The 14591-nt window shown below is 36.4% G+C and overlaps 2 protein-coding genes across 2 annotated transcripts; one reads left to right on the top strand and one right to left on the bottom strand.

Annotated features, from left to right (window-relative positions):
- The first annotated feature begins 3316 nt into the window (after positions 1 to 3316).
- On the top strand, positions 3317 to 7119 carry LOC130622062 (mitochondrial dynamics protein MID51-like). Its single transcript, XM_057437456.1, has 2 exons — positions 3317 to 4194; positions 5538 to 7119. The coding sequence occupies exons 1-2, from the start codon at positions 4152 to 4154 to the stop codon at positions 6734 to 6736; spliced, it is 1242 nt and encodes a 413-aa protein (XP_057293439.1). The 5' UTR covers positions 3317 to 4151; the 3' UTR covers positions 6737 to 7119.
- Positions 7120 to 7628: 509 nt separating this feature from the next.
- LOC130622063 (nucleolar and coiled-body phosphoprotein 1-like) lies at positions 7629 to 12996 on the bottom strand. Its single transcript, XM_057437457.1, has 2 exons — positions 12594 to 12996; positions 7629 to 8809 (listed from the first exon to the last, which is right to left on the bottom strand). Exons 1-2 carry the CDS (start codon positions 12952 to 12954, stop codon positions 8418 to 8420), a joined length of 753 nt encoding a protein of 250 aa, XP_057293440.1. The 5' UTR covers positions 12955 to 12996; the 3' UTR covers positions 7629 to 8417.
- Between the last annotated feature and the right edge of the window lie 1595 nt (positions 12997 to 14591).

The raw sequence follows: 14591 nt of genomic DNA, 5'->3' as shown, positions 1-14591 counted from the left end.
ATTAAAGTACTAAAAAAATTGAGATCAATGCCGTTGTCAAACCTTTTATTTTTATATTCCATGTGTGTCGCACGAAATGTCATGTGTGTTGACGAAAGAGTGAACTTGTAGTAGATACGGCAACATGACTTTCTGCGTTTAGGGAAATGGCAAAAAAGGCATGCCTACAGATCAAGCAGTCAGGATATAGTTGTGCTATACAGGTTAAATTACTTTAAGACTTTTTAAACATGTCGGAACTTTGTCTTGTTTGGCATATACCTAGCTACCGTTTTAAAAGTTTTGTTAGTCTAGCTAGGAATAAAAAAACTAAAAAAAAAACTTACTCGCATATAATTTGTTCCATCCTTTCTTAACTTTTTTGCCATCACTTCCCATGTACATAAAATCGGTTGGAGATAAATTTGTTATGAAAAACCCCTGTGTTATCTCCAGCACTTGCACCAGACGATAAAGATTTATATAATTTTTACAGTAAATTTTTGTTTATACTAATTCTTTTCATCCTACTCGAGAAATGTGTCATGTTTTCTCTCTGACTTTGTTTCTTTTTGTCAATTTTACTTTTGCTTTATCATCTATTTGCCACACACTTTTTTCACCCTAAGCTCTTGTGCCTGAGGAAGTTCAAGTTGCTCGTTGCAGAAAGCAAGTTGTCTCAAAAAAAAAGTGTAACACTGACTATGTCGTCAGCTGCTCTGGCTTCGGCATCGGATCGACTACCCACATTTTAACATTATCAAATCGAACGAAACGCGCCAATTTGACTTCCTGTTTATGTCACACGACATGTTGTTTGGTATACGTACAAGTATATCCTCATTGACATCGACATCGCTTCATAGTTCCTGAGAGCCGCAGGCTGTGTCTGCAGCCCCAGCACTATCTGATCCCTAGCATCGAGATCATCTCCAAGCATCACAATGGTTTGCTGCTACTTACCGTTTAGCTGACAAAGTTCTTGAACCCCATCCTCCAACTTTTCAACATCTTTCTTTGCAAGCCACTTTGTCAATGCTACAGCTTTGGATTTCCGGGACTTACACGCTATTTCCATAGCACCGTGTACTACTACAAATATATCGTGAGGATTAGCATGCTTAGGTCGCTATATGAGGTGACTTAAAGCCACCCCTTTAATATCACACCGTGGTTTACACGTTTCCGCATGTTGCTTTTATGTCAAGAAATGCCAAAAATCTCACCACATCAGCACGCTTAAAGCGAGGCCGTAAGTTTTTATCGTACAAAGTTTCGATAGCTCTGACAGGTACGGCGTTGAACAGGGTAAGTTGAGAAGAAGAGATTTTTTGTTATATTTAGAGGTCCAACCACAATTTTTATGCTCAGTCGATAAAGATCGGTTTTCACCCTTTTTAAGGGGCATGTGGAATAAGTCCCTACTATTTTAGTCACTGCAGAATCTTATAGCTGAGTCTTGGTGTTTGCTCCCAGCTGGATAAGCACGATCGCCTCCTTGATGGTAAAAAGTCTAAGATTCTGGCTGTGGTCTTGGATCATTAGCCACAGGGCTTAGCACTCCGCTGTGTATAGCTATGGGAGGTATAAAGTTAGCTATGGGAATCGGCCAAGCAGATCTGAGAGATGCTTCGAAAAGATTAGGGGTAAAGGCACAGAAGCATGAGAGTATCAGTATAGTCCAAGCTAAACTCCATCGTTGCTTTAATCTCTAAGGCCATAGAAAACAGTGTCGTGTAAGACTATTAGCTTAATTATGCAGGAAAAGTAACGCTATATAGTGCTGAAGGAACAGTGCGACAAAGAGTTAAGGTATCATTGATAACATCGATGAACAATGCGTGCAGAGCTAATCGCAAGAGGTAGGCAGGAAGGTAAGGACAAAGTGTTAAAAAACTACAATCTGTTCAGTATGCCAACAGTACCTAGAGAATTCTCCTGAGTATTCGGTATAAGTTAAACCTTATCATATTAATTACATCTCCCGTATCTTAATCTATCTACGTCTCCGCCAGCACAACCGATCATTTCTCCTGTTATTTGATCTATGATCATGTTCCCATCATCGTGTGCATAACGTCTCTTACTAAGCGATTTCATATACATTTCTAGATTCACCTCTTGTATCATCTCTACACATGGCTTGCAGCACGGACCCATGGTCTGCGTTGAAGCATCCTTAAACTTGACTTTTCCGATGGCTCTATCCATTTCATTTTTTGATATCTTCGATCTTCCTTTGATGCCTAACATCGCTGCTTCCTTCCTCAGTATGTTTAAGTTTGCTTGGTAGGAATGCATAACCTACAAAACCCTACTACAACAAGCTCTCGTCATCATTATCGAAGTCGCTAAGGTAGCTAGCGCCATGCATAGGGATCGCCTTGTACTACGCTCTTCCAAGTATGTCTGTGCGTAGTAGTTACATTCCTGTCTATAGACGCTCACCAAATTTATGATTGCCGTACATTCACAAGGTAGGGTACCTGTTTTGTGAAAGGTTGTTCTGATGTTACTCTCTCACTCTTTAAGTTTAGTATTAATATACCGTTTTTTCTTCACACCTATGTTGGTAAAGCAATACCCTTCCGACATCTCTATGCAAGTCCAGATCTGGGAAGTATTCCCAGATCTGGACTTGCTCCAGATCTGGGAATACTTAGCGAAAACACTCAGGTAGTCACCGAGATCCAATGGCATAGTTAACGAAACCCTCTCTTTATTGCGATACACCATGGGAGTAAGTATGTTTTAGAGTCTTTTTAACAGGGGAACACATATTTCTCAGTCCTTCCCCTTGTTTTCAGGGATAGGGTCGCTTAGGACCAGGTTTTCGACATTCACATCCTCAGTATTGTAACGTTACGCCACTGTAAAAGTCTTTTGATTTGACAGTCTTGTCTTTAAATTTCTGCATCCTTTCATTTATTTTGTGTTTAAAGGTACAACTACCATCGAGTAATGGACAAACCTGTGCCATGGAATACGCAACTGTCTCCGTTATACGGGATGTATTCCTAACAGAACTACCAGCAAAAGATATTACATATCAACCGTAGACTATGCACCGAAGCAACAGCTTTGTTGCACATGCTTTGCGTCTTACATTGAACTGAACATGCTTGAGAGTCCAAGGGTCCACCAAACTGCCTTGTTGTACATGTCTGGAGTTGTGAGATGATATGAGAATCAGCTTTTTTGAGTAGGGACTTTCCCCGTTCTACTCAAGTTTTGTCAGATGTCCTTGAACTCAAGTTAGGATCCTTTTTGCGCATGCGTCAAATTTTGATGATGTGAGTAATTTTGATAATATATGTTGATGACGTCGCAGGTTTTTGAGGGGTAGCTGCAGAGGGATTTTGAAGCAATGGCTGGACCGTGAAAGTCCTTGACTGTACGCCGAGGCATCCCAATCTTCTACTTGATAAAAGGAATATTTTTAAACTAAAAAAAGGATTATGAGCTAATATACAAAGGTATAAAAACTAAACTGTATAAAGCGTTTGAACACTTACATGTGTGCGCAGAATGTTTTGCAATTTTACACTAAGGCGCGAAGAAACTTTTCCCTGTATAATCAATTAGAAAAGTGCCTGCGACTCAACCGGTATATATATGTATATATGATATATTATATATAATATTGTTTTTCGAGAAAACGTAGGACTATAGCAATGTTTTGCTACCCTTTACTAACACTCTCCCGTTCTGTAAATACAAAAAGAATCTGGTAATTAAGTTTATGATAACATTTGTTGTTGATTGTCCGCCATTTTGAGATAATTTTAAAGTAATTATGCTAACAAGTCTCCTTCGTAGAGGAATAGAGAAATTGTAGCTAACATTGGTTATACAAAAGGAGAGTTTTGTCACACAAAGTTTTACTGACAACAAAATATACAAAAAAGCGCTAATTATTTTGTAAGAATACAGCAGAATTGATAACCAGCGAGATTCAAACAATTTCCAACCACTTAACAGCTTTTTGTAGTCAAGTTCACAAACAATTTCAAGAAATGTCTGGAGACACCACAAAAGCCATTAAATTTAATCATCAACGCGTAACGGATTTGCAAGTTGAAGAAAAAGATGAAATTGATTCTGATTTATGTGACTGCGAAGACGTAGAGGAAGCGATACCATATGGTGCTTATCTTTCTAAAGGATAAGACATGGAAGTGATACCAGAGGAGCCTGAGGATGACGTTACTGAAGGTATGAAACTAGTATGTCTGTCTTTATCAAGCGAAATATTTTTTTTCCAAAATATTAATTGTGTTCGTCCAACAAATAAAGTTATTGTTAAATTTACGGATAGGAATAAATATCTTCAGGATGGAATTTTTATTATGTAGTAGAAAATGTAAAAATGCTTGAAAAAAATAATTTTTTAGTAAATCTAATATTTTATTCACATAGTCTTAGAGTATATACAGACTGTGTAGGTTCTTACTATGCTCTTAGTTTTTCGCTTAATCGCGACGTTCTTTCAAACTCTTGAAACTCTTAGAATCTAGCATTGCATAAAGTATTAAATATGATCCTTTATCTAAGTGTTCTTACAAAAAGCAAAAATACACAACCTTTTAATAAGTCACCTCCATATAGCCGCAAAACAATGGTTATTTGAAAGTTAACTTATTCGGCCGAAGTAGGAAAAAATTTGATGAACAACATATATCGCAACAGATGTTTCTTAATCTATCTACGAGGAGAGTTACAGCAATATTCGGGCTAAAATCAGGCAAATACTGCTTCACAGTTAAGTTGTCCTGAGAACCAAACTAGGTTTCTTCCTCGGCCCCCAATTGCCCCTCCAGTTTCGAAAAGCTAATAATTTTTTGACCAGAATAACGGGAGAGGTTCTACAGGTTAAAAGAGCATTCTTTATTATTTCAAAAAATTTATTTTTCAAATTTATTATACATAGCTACTTTTGTCCTCATATTTTTTTTACAACTATTAATGTACTCAATTTTGATCCTATTTTCGTTTTAAATCTAATCTTATAAGGACGAAGATAAGAACACATCACTATCAAATTTAGGCTTAGATGCTAAATACATAAAGAGTTCCGCTCGTGCCCAGTCTTTTCTGTTTTGTTAAACATCACAAATTTAAAAAAAGTCTTTCCACAATTGGATGCACAGTATAATGCTCAGTTCAATGGATATGAAATTATAGTTCTATCTCGGCGTATGTATAATAAATGCTCATTTCAATAGATGCGACATATTAAATGGGAATAAGATCTCGTTTTTGCTCCTAGCATACAATAGATTACTAAAAAGTCAATTTGGCAGGCATTCTCGTCCCCAAAGCTCTTTGAGATAAAAACCTCGACAGATCTCTGGGGTAGAGAATGCTTAGCAGGGTGAAATAACGTCTGGTTTAGTAGTATTAAATTTCAATTTTTTTCAACGCAAAAGGCTCATTTTTTAAACAGCGTCTTTAACCATTTCACGTAGTCGCCTTGTTGGATAACAATTAACACATCTAGGCCAAAGTCTCCGTATGTGACATTAACTTTTGGTATATTGTTTTTAATCTTTCTATAGTGCAAATAACTGTTCCAGATATTCCTCCACCAAAGGAACCAATTCTTAGTTTAAAAGAACAACTTCAAGATTTCTATGACAACAAAGTTCAATTAGGCTTGCATCGAAAAACTTCTTATGAAGACATCGCATACAACGTGGTACACAAAATCATTCGAAAGGTTCAAACTGCAGATTCAAGGTTTCGTGCTAACAGCCTTGTGTCGCTTGGAATTCCTTACGATGGATTACAGGCTGGTCAACCGATTTATTTTGAAATGATGCTTCAATTGTCACTTGGTTCGAATAATTCCCTTTATCTTTTAAAAGATAAAAACCCACAGTTTGCGAGGGTCCAACCCATCGACCAAGTAGTTTGGGCGGACTGTATGGGAAAAAATAGTTTATATATTTCACCTAAATCTGTCTTGAGGCTTCTGCGTCATTACGTCAAAAGAGCTGTCCATGTCCTTCGAAAGCATATTGACACTAATAAGCGCGAAAAACTACCTGTTGAACTGCAGTCACTCGAATTAGAAGAGGGAAGGTACAATGTCAGCGTTATTATAAATCACGACATTCATGTCAAAATTTTGCCGTCTATAACTATACCTGATTGTAGAAGGGATCTGTCGCGACTGGACTGTCCGTCGACCTCACATGTCGTTGCCGTGCAAGTTCCATATACCGACACTTTGTACGACGGAAACGGCAACAACGATTACCAACAAAATAACAACAACAACACCAGCATTAATTCTGACGAAAGCAACAGCAGTGACAACAGCGACAGTATCCATGACGATAGCAAACTTGTCTGGAAGTTATCATTCTTCGTTGCTGAGAAAAACAAAATGCGCACTGTGTCGGACGGATGCCGTATTAAAATTCTTCGCATTTTGACGGAAATTCGCGATAACGATCCGAATCTAACATTGCTATCGGCTTATCATCTAAAAACAATATTCTTTCACGAAACAGATCATTTGAGAAGAAGAAGAGACTGGAGCGAATCAAAAATTGCGAAGCGGTTTTTAGGCATTTTAAAAAGTACAAGTGAAAGCCTCTACGAAGGAGTGTGTCTGTCATATTTTATGCAGCCTCCAGACTTTCCTCGCTTAAATCTATTTAATGGCATTGATAAACATGATTTAGACAAAATGAAGATTGCCATAGATAAAATAATTAATGATCCTCAAATAATTTTTGGAGGAATTTAACAAAAACCTTTCTGTTTTGAAATGGGTGTCATGAGGCTACCCCTATATGACACAGAGATATTTAAGGCAAGGCCATGGTTGCTATACACCATCCGACGTGAAATGTATAATGTAACTCTCGCGAAAGACATTTTTGCCATTAAAGACTTTCTAATATTGACGCGAATTTTACAGAAGCTGTTGTTTTTTTCACGTCTCACCATACGCAAATAGTTTAAGGCATTTATTTTTTGCTAATATCGAGCTGTTAGTGAAAAATTGTTACTCATAAAAATCAAGTATATAATGAGTGTTTTTATTTATAAATATAACAGTGTTACCATATTTACCGTTTTGAACGTCTACCGTAAATGTTTATTAACGACCCATTTTCGTCCACCGTAACAGTGGACGACAATTCAGTTTTTTCGCAACCAAGGTTGATCAATGTTCGTGGTGTCTAAAAATTGCATTACACTAAGAACAATTTTTCGGGAATTGGCCATTTTGAGACATTTTAGGAAATTTTTAATTAGGAAAGCATTGTATAAGAAAAAGAGGGTGGAAGAAATTTGCTAGTAAGAACTGAAGCCGGTCAATTCTAATTTAAGTTTTTTTTCTTGCACGCGACTGTCGCAATAGACGATGCATTGCCGGCACTTGCCATGCGGCATATAAATCAGCATTTTTTTCTCTATGACATGACGTGAGAGTCATACTAAAAGCCGCACATGTGGTTCGGAAACACATTTCTCGGGCTGACTGTGCAACCGAGTTGTGAAAGGGTTGGGGCGAATAAAAAATCAGTGGCGCTTGACCGAGTGGCTATGGGGTTTACTTCGTAATCCGTTTAAGATATCATCATATCAGTTGTTATATTTGCCGAAGAACACACTGCATTAAACAACAACAGTTCACGCGAATACGACATATTACCTATCATGAGTTACATATAACTCATATAGAAGTTATTACATTAGCATTACATCATAAAAGCTAACACACATATATTTTGAAGTCATGTCCGTGCAAGTAATTTAAACTATAGCGTTAAAAGAACAACTGCAGACTTCAATATTCTCGAACTTTTTTTGTCAAGCAGAGCGAAATATCTCCTGTGTGGCTTATTATTTTTTTTAATTTTAGAATTATTAAGCAAATTTTAATTCTTTGGTTAGAAACAGTAAAAACGTACTGATATGCGATCGTAGCTACCGTAAAATACCGGATATAGGTCCTGGACTTATATCCAGAGAAAGGTCTTTTGAGGTGAGCCTATGGATGGAGTATAAAGGATTTTTCTAGAACCAAAATTAAGCAATAAAAAAAAACAATTTTCCTAGCTTAAAGGTAATTTACTGCAGCTTATTTTTCTTGAAATATAACCGAAAAGGTGCTTACTACATTTTTATTTGATTTTTTTTCCTTTTAACAATACATCCTGATTATAAGGCTCATGCGCTTATATCCGGGTTGGCATAAAATCGGGATAATGCATTTTGCATTTAAACCAGGCTGGGCCTTTATCCTGCATTTTAGAGTATTACCACAAAATCTCAACGTCTTAGGCGGTTCGATTGTGCTCTGCGGTTCTATTGTACTCTACCAGGCTACCAGGGTACCAAGACGGCCTCGCAAAATTAAAATTCTATACAAGTAAGTTCGAATTTTTGAAGGGTAAGCAAAGCAGTAGGTGTACTGTTCAGTCACTATCTTCAAACTTGATAGAGTTTACGGACGTGTTTATAATACCACCTTTATAACTACCTCTTTTCTTCTTCGTCTTTTCGTGTCGAAAACTCTTCCCCTGTGTAAATTTCAGATCGCGGTTTGCTTTCTCACCCCAATCGCCACTCGAACCTCTTTTCGCTTCAAAACTATTATTACGCAACTGTGCGGGAACGAAAATTTCTTCGGCCTTCACTCGGCGGAACGGTACATTTTTCGTTTGCACTGCATCGTTGGATGAGCCGTTTTCCGAAACACTTTGGTCTTTGCCGACTTCAGCGAGTTCTGAGGACGTTTCCGGCACGACTGGTTTTTCGCTCGAATTTTCGTCGACTTTTTCGATTTCTTTCTTCTTATTTTTCTTTTCTAAAAATAAGAACATGCTTAACTCTTAAATTTTTAATTGAATTTCCGCGCCCGAAGGCGTAGGAAATTCTTTAAAACCGTCGTTTTCTCTTTTGGAGCATTTTTTGAGAAAAAATCGACCCTGGGATTTCACGTTCCTCTGTTTTTTTGTTACCTAAATGTCATTTTAGGCCAAAATTGGTCCAAAAATTAAAACTACTTTATTTTCCACAAAATTTGGCACAGTTAACAAAAAAATAATGCTGAACATGATGGTGACATCAAAATTTCGATTTTTGGCCACCTAAATGTCATTTTAGGCCAAAATTGGTCCAAAAATTAAAACTACTTTATTTTCCACAAAATTTGGCACAGTTAACAAAAAAATTATGCTGAACATGATGGTGACATCAAAATTTCGATTTTTGGCCACCTTAAATGTCATTTTAGGCCAAAATTGGTCCAAAAATTAAAACTACTTTATTTTCCACAAAATTTGGCACAGTTAACAAAAAAAGTATGCTGAACATGATGGTGACATCAAAATTTCGATTTTTGGCCACCTAAATGTCATTTTAGGCCAAAATTGGTCCAAAAATTAAAACTACTTTATTTTCCACAAAATTTGGCACAGTTAACAAAAAAAAGTATGCTGAACATGATGGTGGCATCAAAATTTCGATTTTTGGCCACCTAAATGTCATTTTAGGCCAAAATTGGTCCAAAAATTAAAACTACTTTATTTTCCACAAAATTTGGCACAGTTAACAAAAAAAAGTATGCTGAACATGATGGTGGCATCAAAATTTTGTTTTTTTGTCAACTAAATGCCGTTTAAGACCATAAACGTTTCAATCGAAAGACCACTTTCAACCATGAATGATTGGGTATAATTTTTGCTCGCAATTTCTTTTAAAGTGTGAGTTTATTATGACACGTTTCGTTTTGTTTGCGTTTGTTGTAAGATGTAATGTCACTTGTGTGTCTTCAAGCACCAAACTTCTTCGAATGTTTGGCACGATAACACAACGAATTAGCAGGTTGTCATCAAATATTTTGGTAGCGAGCGGAAATTCTTAGAGCCCCCAGGGCTTCTTGTTTATTATTTACTTATGTCAGTATTGGCAATTTCAGATTTTAGAAATCAATATTTTGGGTCCATTTCTTGTAGGTTATTTACAAGATTTTAAAAAGGCCTCCTAAACTTTTCGGTTTTTCACGAGATATTAAGTTTAAACTACTATTCCAAAATAAGAATTCATAGTACGAAAACGAATTTTGAATCATAAAAGTTGGCATACTTAGACACCTAACCAACATAGTCGTAAAAAATTAGACTCCAAAATCGCACAACATAAAATAAATTTAGGGGAAAAAGTGTCACGCCTGACAATTGGCTTATACAAAAAACACAAATCTGGTGCTTATATTCAGGCCGTAGGGTGGAATGCGAAGAGAATGCGATATTGCTTGTATCACCTTACTCTATATGATGCAACAAAATAACCATTAACAAGGCCTTAATGGCAAGTGGCCTACAGTGCTTAACGATAGCTGCAAAGAGATCTACTCTACTGTCAACAAAGTTTTACGAAGTGGCTGTGAGGTTGACATCATTTTATTTTCCTGACTTAGTAAGTTCCCGTAAGGTCCAAAAAAAACTGCAATAAGTGTATGGAATATTCTCGTTCCCGACACTTTAAAAAAATACCGACAATAAATATTTAAACCTATCAGAGCCCTGAATCCATATTGTGGCTTCAAAAAATAAATATAACGGTTGTTGGATTATTAAACAAAAGTTAACTTTAATTTTGTTGATTTGTGATGTCACACTGCGTACATAACTCAACAAGATTTGTAAAGGATATATTTCGCTCAAATCATAGATAGATAGATAGATCTATCTATGATTTGAGCGAAATATATCCAAGTGTAAATGTTGCAAGGAATTTGAAAACTTGCTTGGTTAAGTGTATCTTGTTTTTGCAGCCCAACACAAAAAATTTTTTTACATAAGGTGTACAGAAGATTAAAGAGTCATGTCAGTCACACACAAAAAATATCAAGAATAGGTATCTCTTATAATAATACAAAGACTGTGTCTGTAACAGGCAAAGTGGATGTGTTCATTTTCCTTTAATATTGCCAAAATAGTTATGTTTAAAGCGAAGTTATATAAATATTATTGTACCGTCAATATTCTAATTAAAATTAACGAATCAATTACAATGCACCTAAATTGTTCCGAGGCCAAATAACTTGGCAACGATACGGTGACATCAGCCATTTTTCACTGTGCAGGTAACTAGGGGCACCTTGGGATTAAATTGGGTAAGTTTCCCAAACCTGGGTCTCCAAATCCGTTTCGAATTGTACAGATTGATGACGTCATCAAAAAAAACTTTAAACAAAATCACTTTCATATTTGACCTTTTGTTTAAAAATACATAAATTTGTACAGATGCTAGCAGTTTAAACTTATTGAATGCCCTGACCTTCAGTTCGTAAATAGCACGTGCACAACGTACTTTCTAATGAGTTGAGTCTCGAAATATATAGAAAGCCAGTTGGCAGTGAACTATTAACTTAACGAAGTACATCATCGGGAAGGTAGGTCAATGGGACTTGTACTCCATTTCCATTTGTCATCGTCTTAGGAGATCAATACATTGAATTTATGTGAGGTCTAGGCCTAATACAAGGTGAATGACAAAAGTTTTTGCCAGCTGAAAAATTTTACTACAAAAAAAAAATACCGACGCAATGCCAACGCAAATCAGTTGAAATGTATCTCACGTCGGCAGTTTTATTGCAATTGTTGCAGACGAGGGTGCCGATAAGCCGCAAACACCCGAATATATAAGGGCGAGTTCGGGTAACTTTTCGAATTATATTGACGGTTGAAACCGCTCGCACTTTCCTTAACTAGCCCGGGTCATTCCCGAAATGCAATTCCTTGTAACATACCATTCAGACGATAGTTGGAAGAAGGAGCTTGAATATAAAAGAGTTAATAAAGTTTATACATAAGTTATTTATCAAGTAAATCTTATTTTAAAATATCAAAAACAGTTCTTTTGGGAACTTCGCTACCACATAGTAAGTTTATTTTAATTTTTATAGTGTTTTGAATCATTTGTGTCTGTTTTTCTTTTTGTTTCGGGCATTGTTCGGGTTTTTCGGGCAAATACTTGATTTTTTTTAAAACGCCGAACTCGCCTGAAAACACCCGCACTTTTTACGGCGTATGTGGCTTATCGGCACCCTCGTTGTTGCAATTGTCACCTTACTGTAGTAGTTTTCTTAGGCCACCCTCAAAAATATAATTGGTTACCGTCACCCGATGGACTCCCTTTAAAAGCTGAAAGTCGGGTCGGGAGTCAGTAAATTTGTAGAGGAGTCAGTAAATTTGTAAAAAATAAACCAAGCAATCCACAAACAATCTTCGACACGCAACAAAATCCACCATTTACCTTTTCATTGGTCCTCCAAATTACGGTTGTTACGTCCGAATGTTATTTCGATAGGTGACTGCACTGCGCTACTCAGTACTATATTTTCCTGCTTCGCATTTATATGGCAATACAAGCAAAAAACATGGAAACTACGTTGACTGACAAAAATCGAACTTAAAACGGAGGCTAAAAAAAGAGCTGGTGTATATACACTTAAAACAAATAACAAAATATGGCTGCGAAATATAGTATTTTTGTAATTTTTCGCGAAAAATTTTTATCCGACAGACTCACTTTTGTAATTAGAAATGATGCTAACCAAATATATTTTTGACGGTGGCCCTTACCTTTCTTCTTCTTCTTTTTTACTTCTTGTTCTGTATTATCATGGTCCTCTAAATGTTGTATCTCTTCCTTTTTTGACTTTTTTGTTACAAAATTTTCTTCATCTTCTGTATTTAACTTTCTCTTCTTTTTCAACTTTTTGTCAACTTTCTTGTTAACATCATCTTTCACCACTTCCTCCTCGCCATTCTGGACAATAAATTTATTAAAAATGTCTATTAGCGTTGTACCAATTGGAGATGTATATTCCTGGTTAGTCTCTTTCTTAAAATATTTAGCTGTCTTGTTCAAACCGTTTGATACAAGAAAGTGGTGAACATGAGAATAAAGATCAGATGGGACACGTGCAGCTGACACAACCATCTTGTTTACTCCGAAGGCCGAAACTGTGTGATAATTTATGGAACAAGGGCCCTCAAACCCGATTTCCACCAATCAACCTCATCCCCAGGGTCATTGTATTTTTCGGCGCGTTATTAATTTTCAAGCAGTGGGAACACGACGAACGCGCGTTATTTTTAGCGCAAGTTTAAATACACTCACAAATAACAAGAAAGTATTGTAAAGTTCTGAGTTATATACAAACATAAAATAAAGTAAAAAGAGGACAACTGTCTGTTCGTTTGCAAGATATTTGGTCTCACAATTATAAGTGCATTGAAAATGGCTTCATTAATCAAGATATTGCTGACGTTAAAGAGAGAGCTTTTCGTGTGCATGCAATGCAATGCAACATTGTTCCATTACACGTGCATAAAATATTATCTAGTGCCGCCACCTATGAAATGTTACATCTTTTTGCTGCACGTTTTTGACAGTTTGAAAAGGATAAAATGTTCAGAGCTTTGCAGGGATTGAAACAGCCTATATAGCATGCACATACAAACAAACTTTAAGTCTCTTATTGGATGATGACGAACAAAATAAAAAGTACAAAAACTGTGCGAGTTAAACTCCATAGATAATCTTATAGAACTACGCTGGGGCAGTTCATCAGCGGGATAAAAGGTAAGCAAACGAACAGAACTGCTATTTCAAAAGTTTTTGAAATGCTGCAAGTCGCGATTAAGAAAAGGATAAATAGTTCGCAATTCTTGGCATCACAAGAAGTTATTGAATTTCTTTTTATTAAAGAATATAACAGAAGAGTTGCATATGCATGTCAGTTTTTTCCGCGCGCGCGTATGAGCATTCACGCTTCTGGCTTCCCTCGGGCATAGTTTTGTGTCCGTCCTCGCATCCGTAACACTTCTTGTATATGTGTTATTAGTAACCCAACTTTGGGTATCATTTTAACATAGTTTTTACACTTTTGCGCTAAATATTGGTCTATCAATCAAAAAAGAATGGATACAGCTAAATACACCTTGTTTACTTTCAAGTAAAAACAAATTAAATTGATGTGCATCTCACACCGTAGGGTAATAGAAGCATTGCATTTTACCCTCCTAACTTCCAAAATATTTTTAGGAATTGTCTCACACCTTCCTTTGAAGCATAAGAAAAATCATTTATTCACTCATGGAAGGGACCACAATATTTGCATTACGCGAGTCCTCAAATAAAAAGTTGTAAAAAAATATACATCACTATCTGGGGGATTTGGCGCTGAAACGTCAGGTAAAGCCTTAAGTTATTGTGACCCGGCGTTGAAAGCCTGGTGGATCTTATTTCGCGAAATAAGAAAATTCTGGCCGACTGTTCTTGCTTTGACAGGGAAACAGCAGGTTTGTAACAAAGGAAAGAAGAGAATTTTTACCACTTGGGAAATATTTTCCTCTGCAAATATAGTGATTTTTGATTTTCGCGAAAGTTTTTTAATCGAAATCCGTCCAAAAATTACAATTTGTGCCAAAATTTTGCGAATTTTTTTTCTGGCGAAACTTTCGACCTGCAAAAATTCCTGTCCAAAGTAACCCGTGTACAGTTCTGGCCAATATATGATACTAATCTTTGCGTCAAAATTCCAGTCTCATTGCTAACGGCAGTTTCAACGTAAA

Source organism: Hydractinia symbiolongicarpus, chromosome 12 (assembly GCF_029227915.1).
Source record: "Hydractinia symbiolongicarpus strain clone_291-10 chromosome 12, HSymV2.1, whole genome shotgun sequence".
Lineage (NCBI taxonomy): Eukaryota > Metazoa > Cnidaria > Hydrozoa > Anthoathecata > Hydractiniidae > Hydractinia > Hydractinia symbiolongicarpus.
This window is presented reverse-complemented; position numbering and strand designations above follow the sequence as displayed.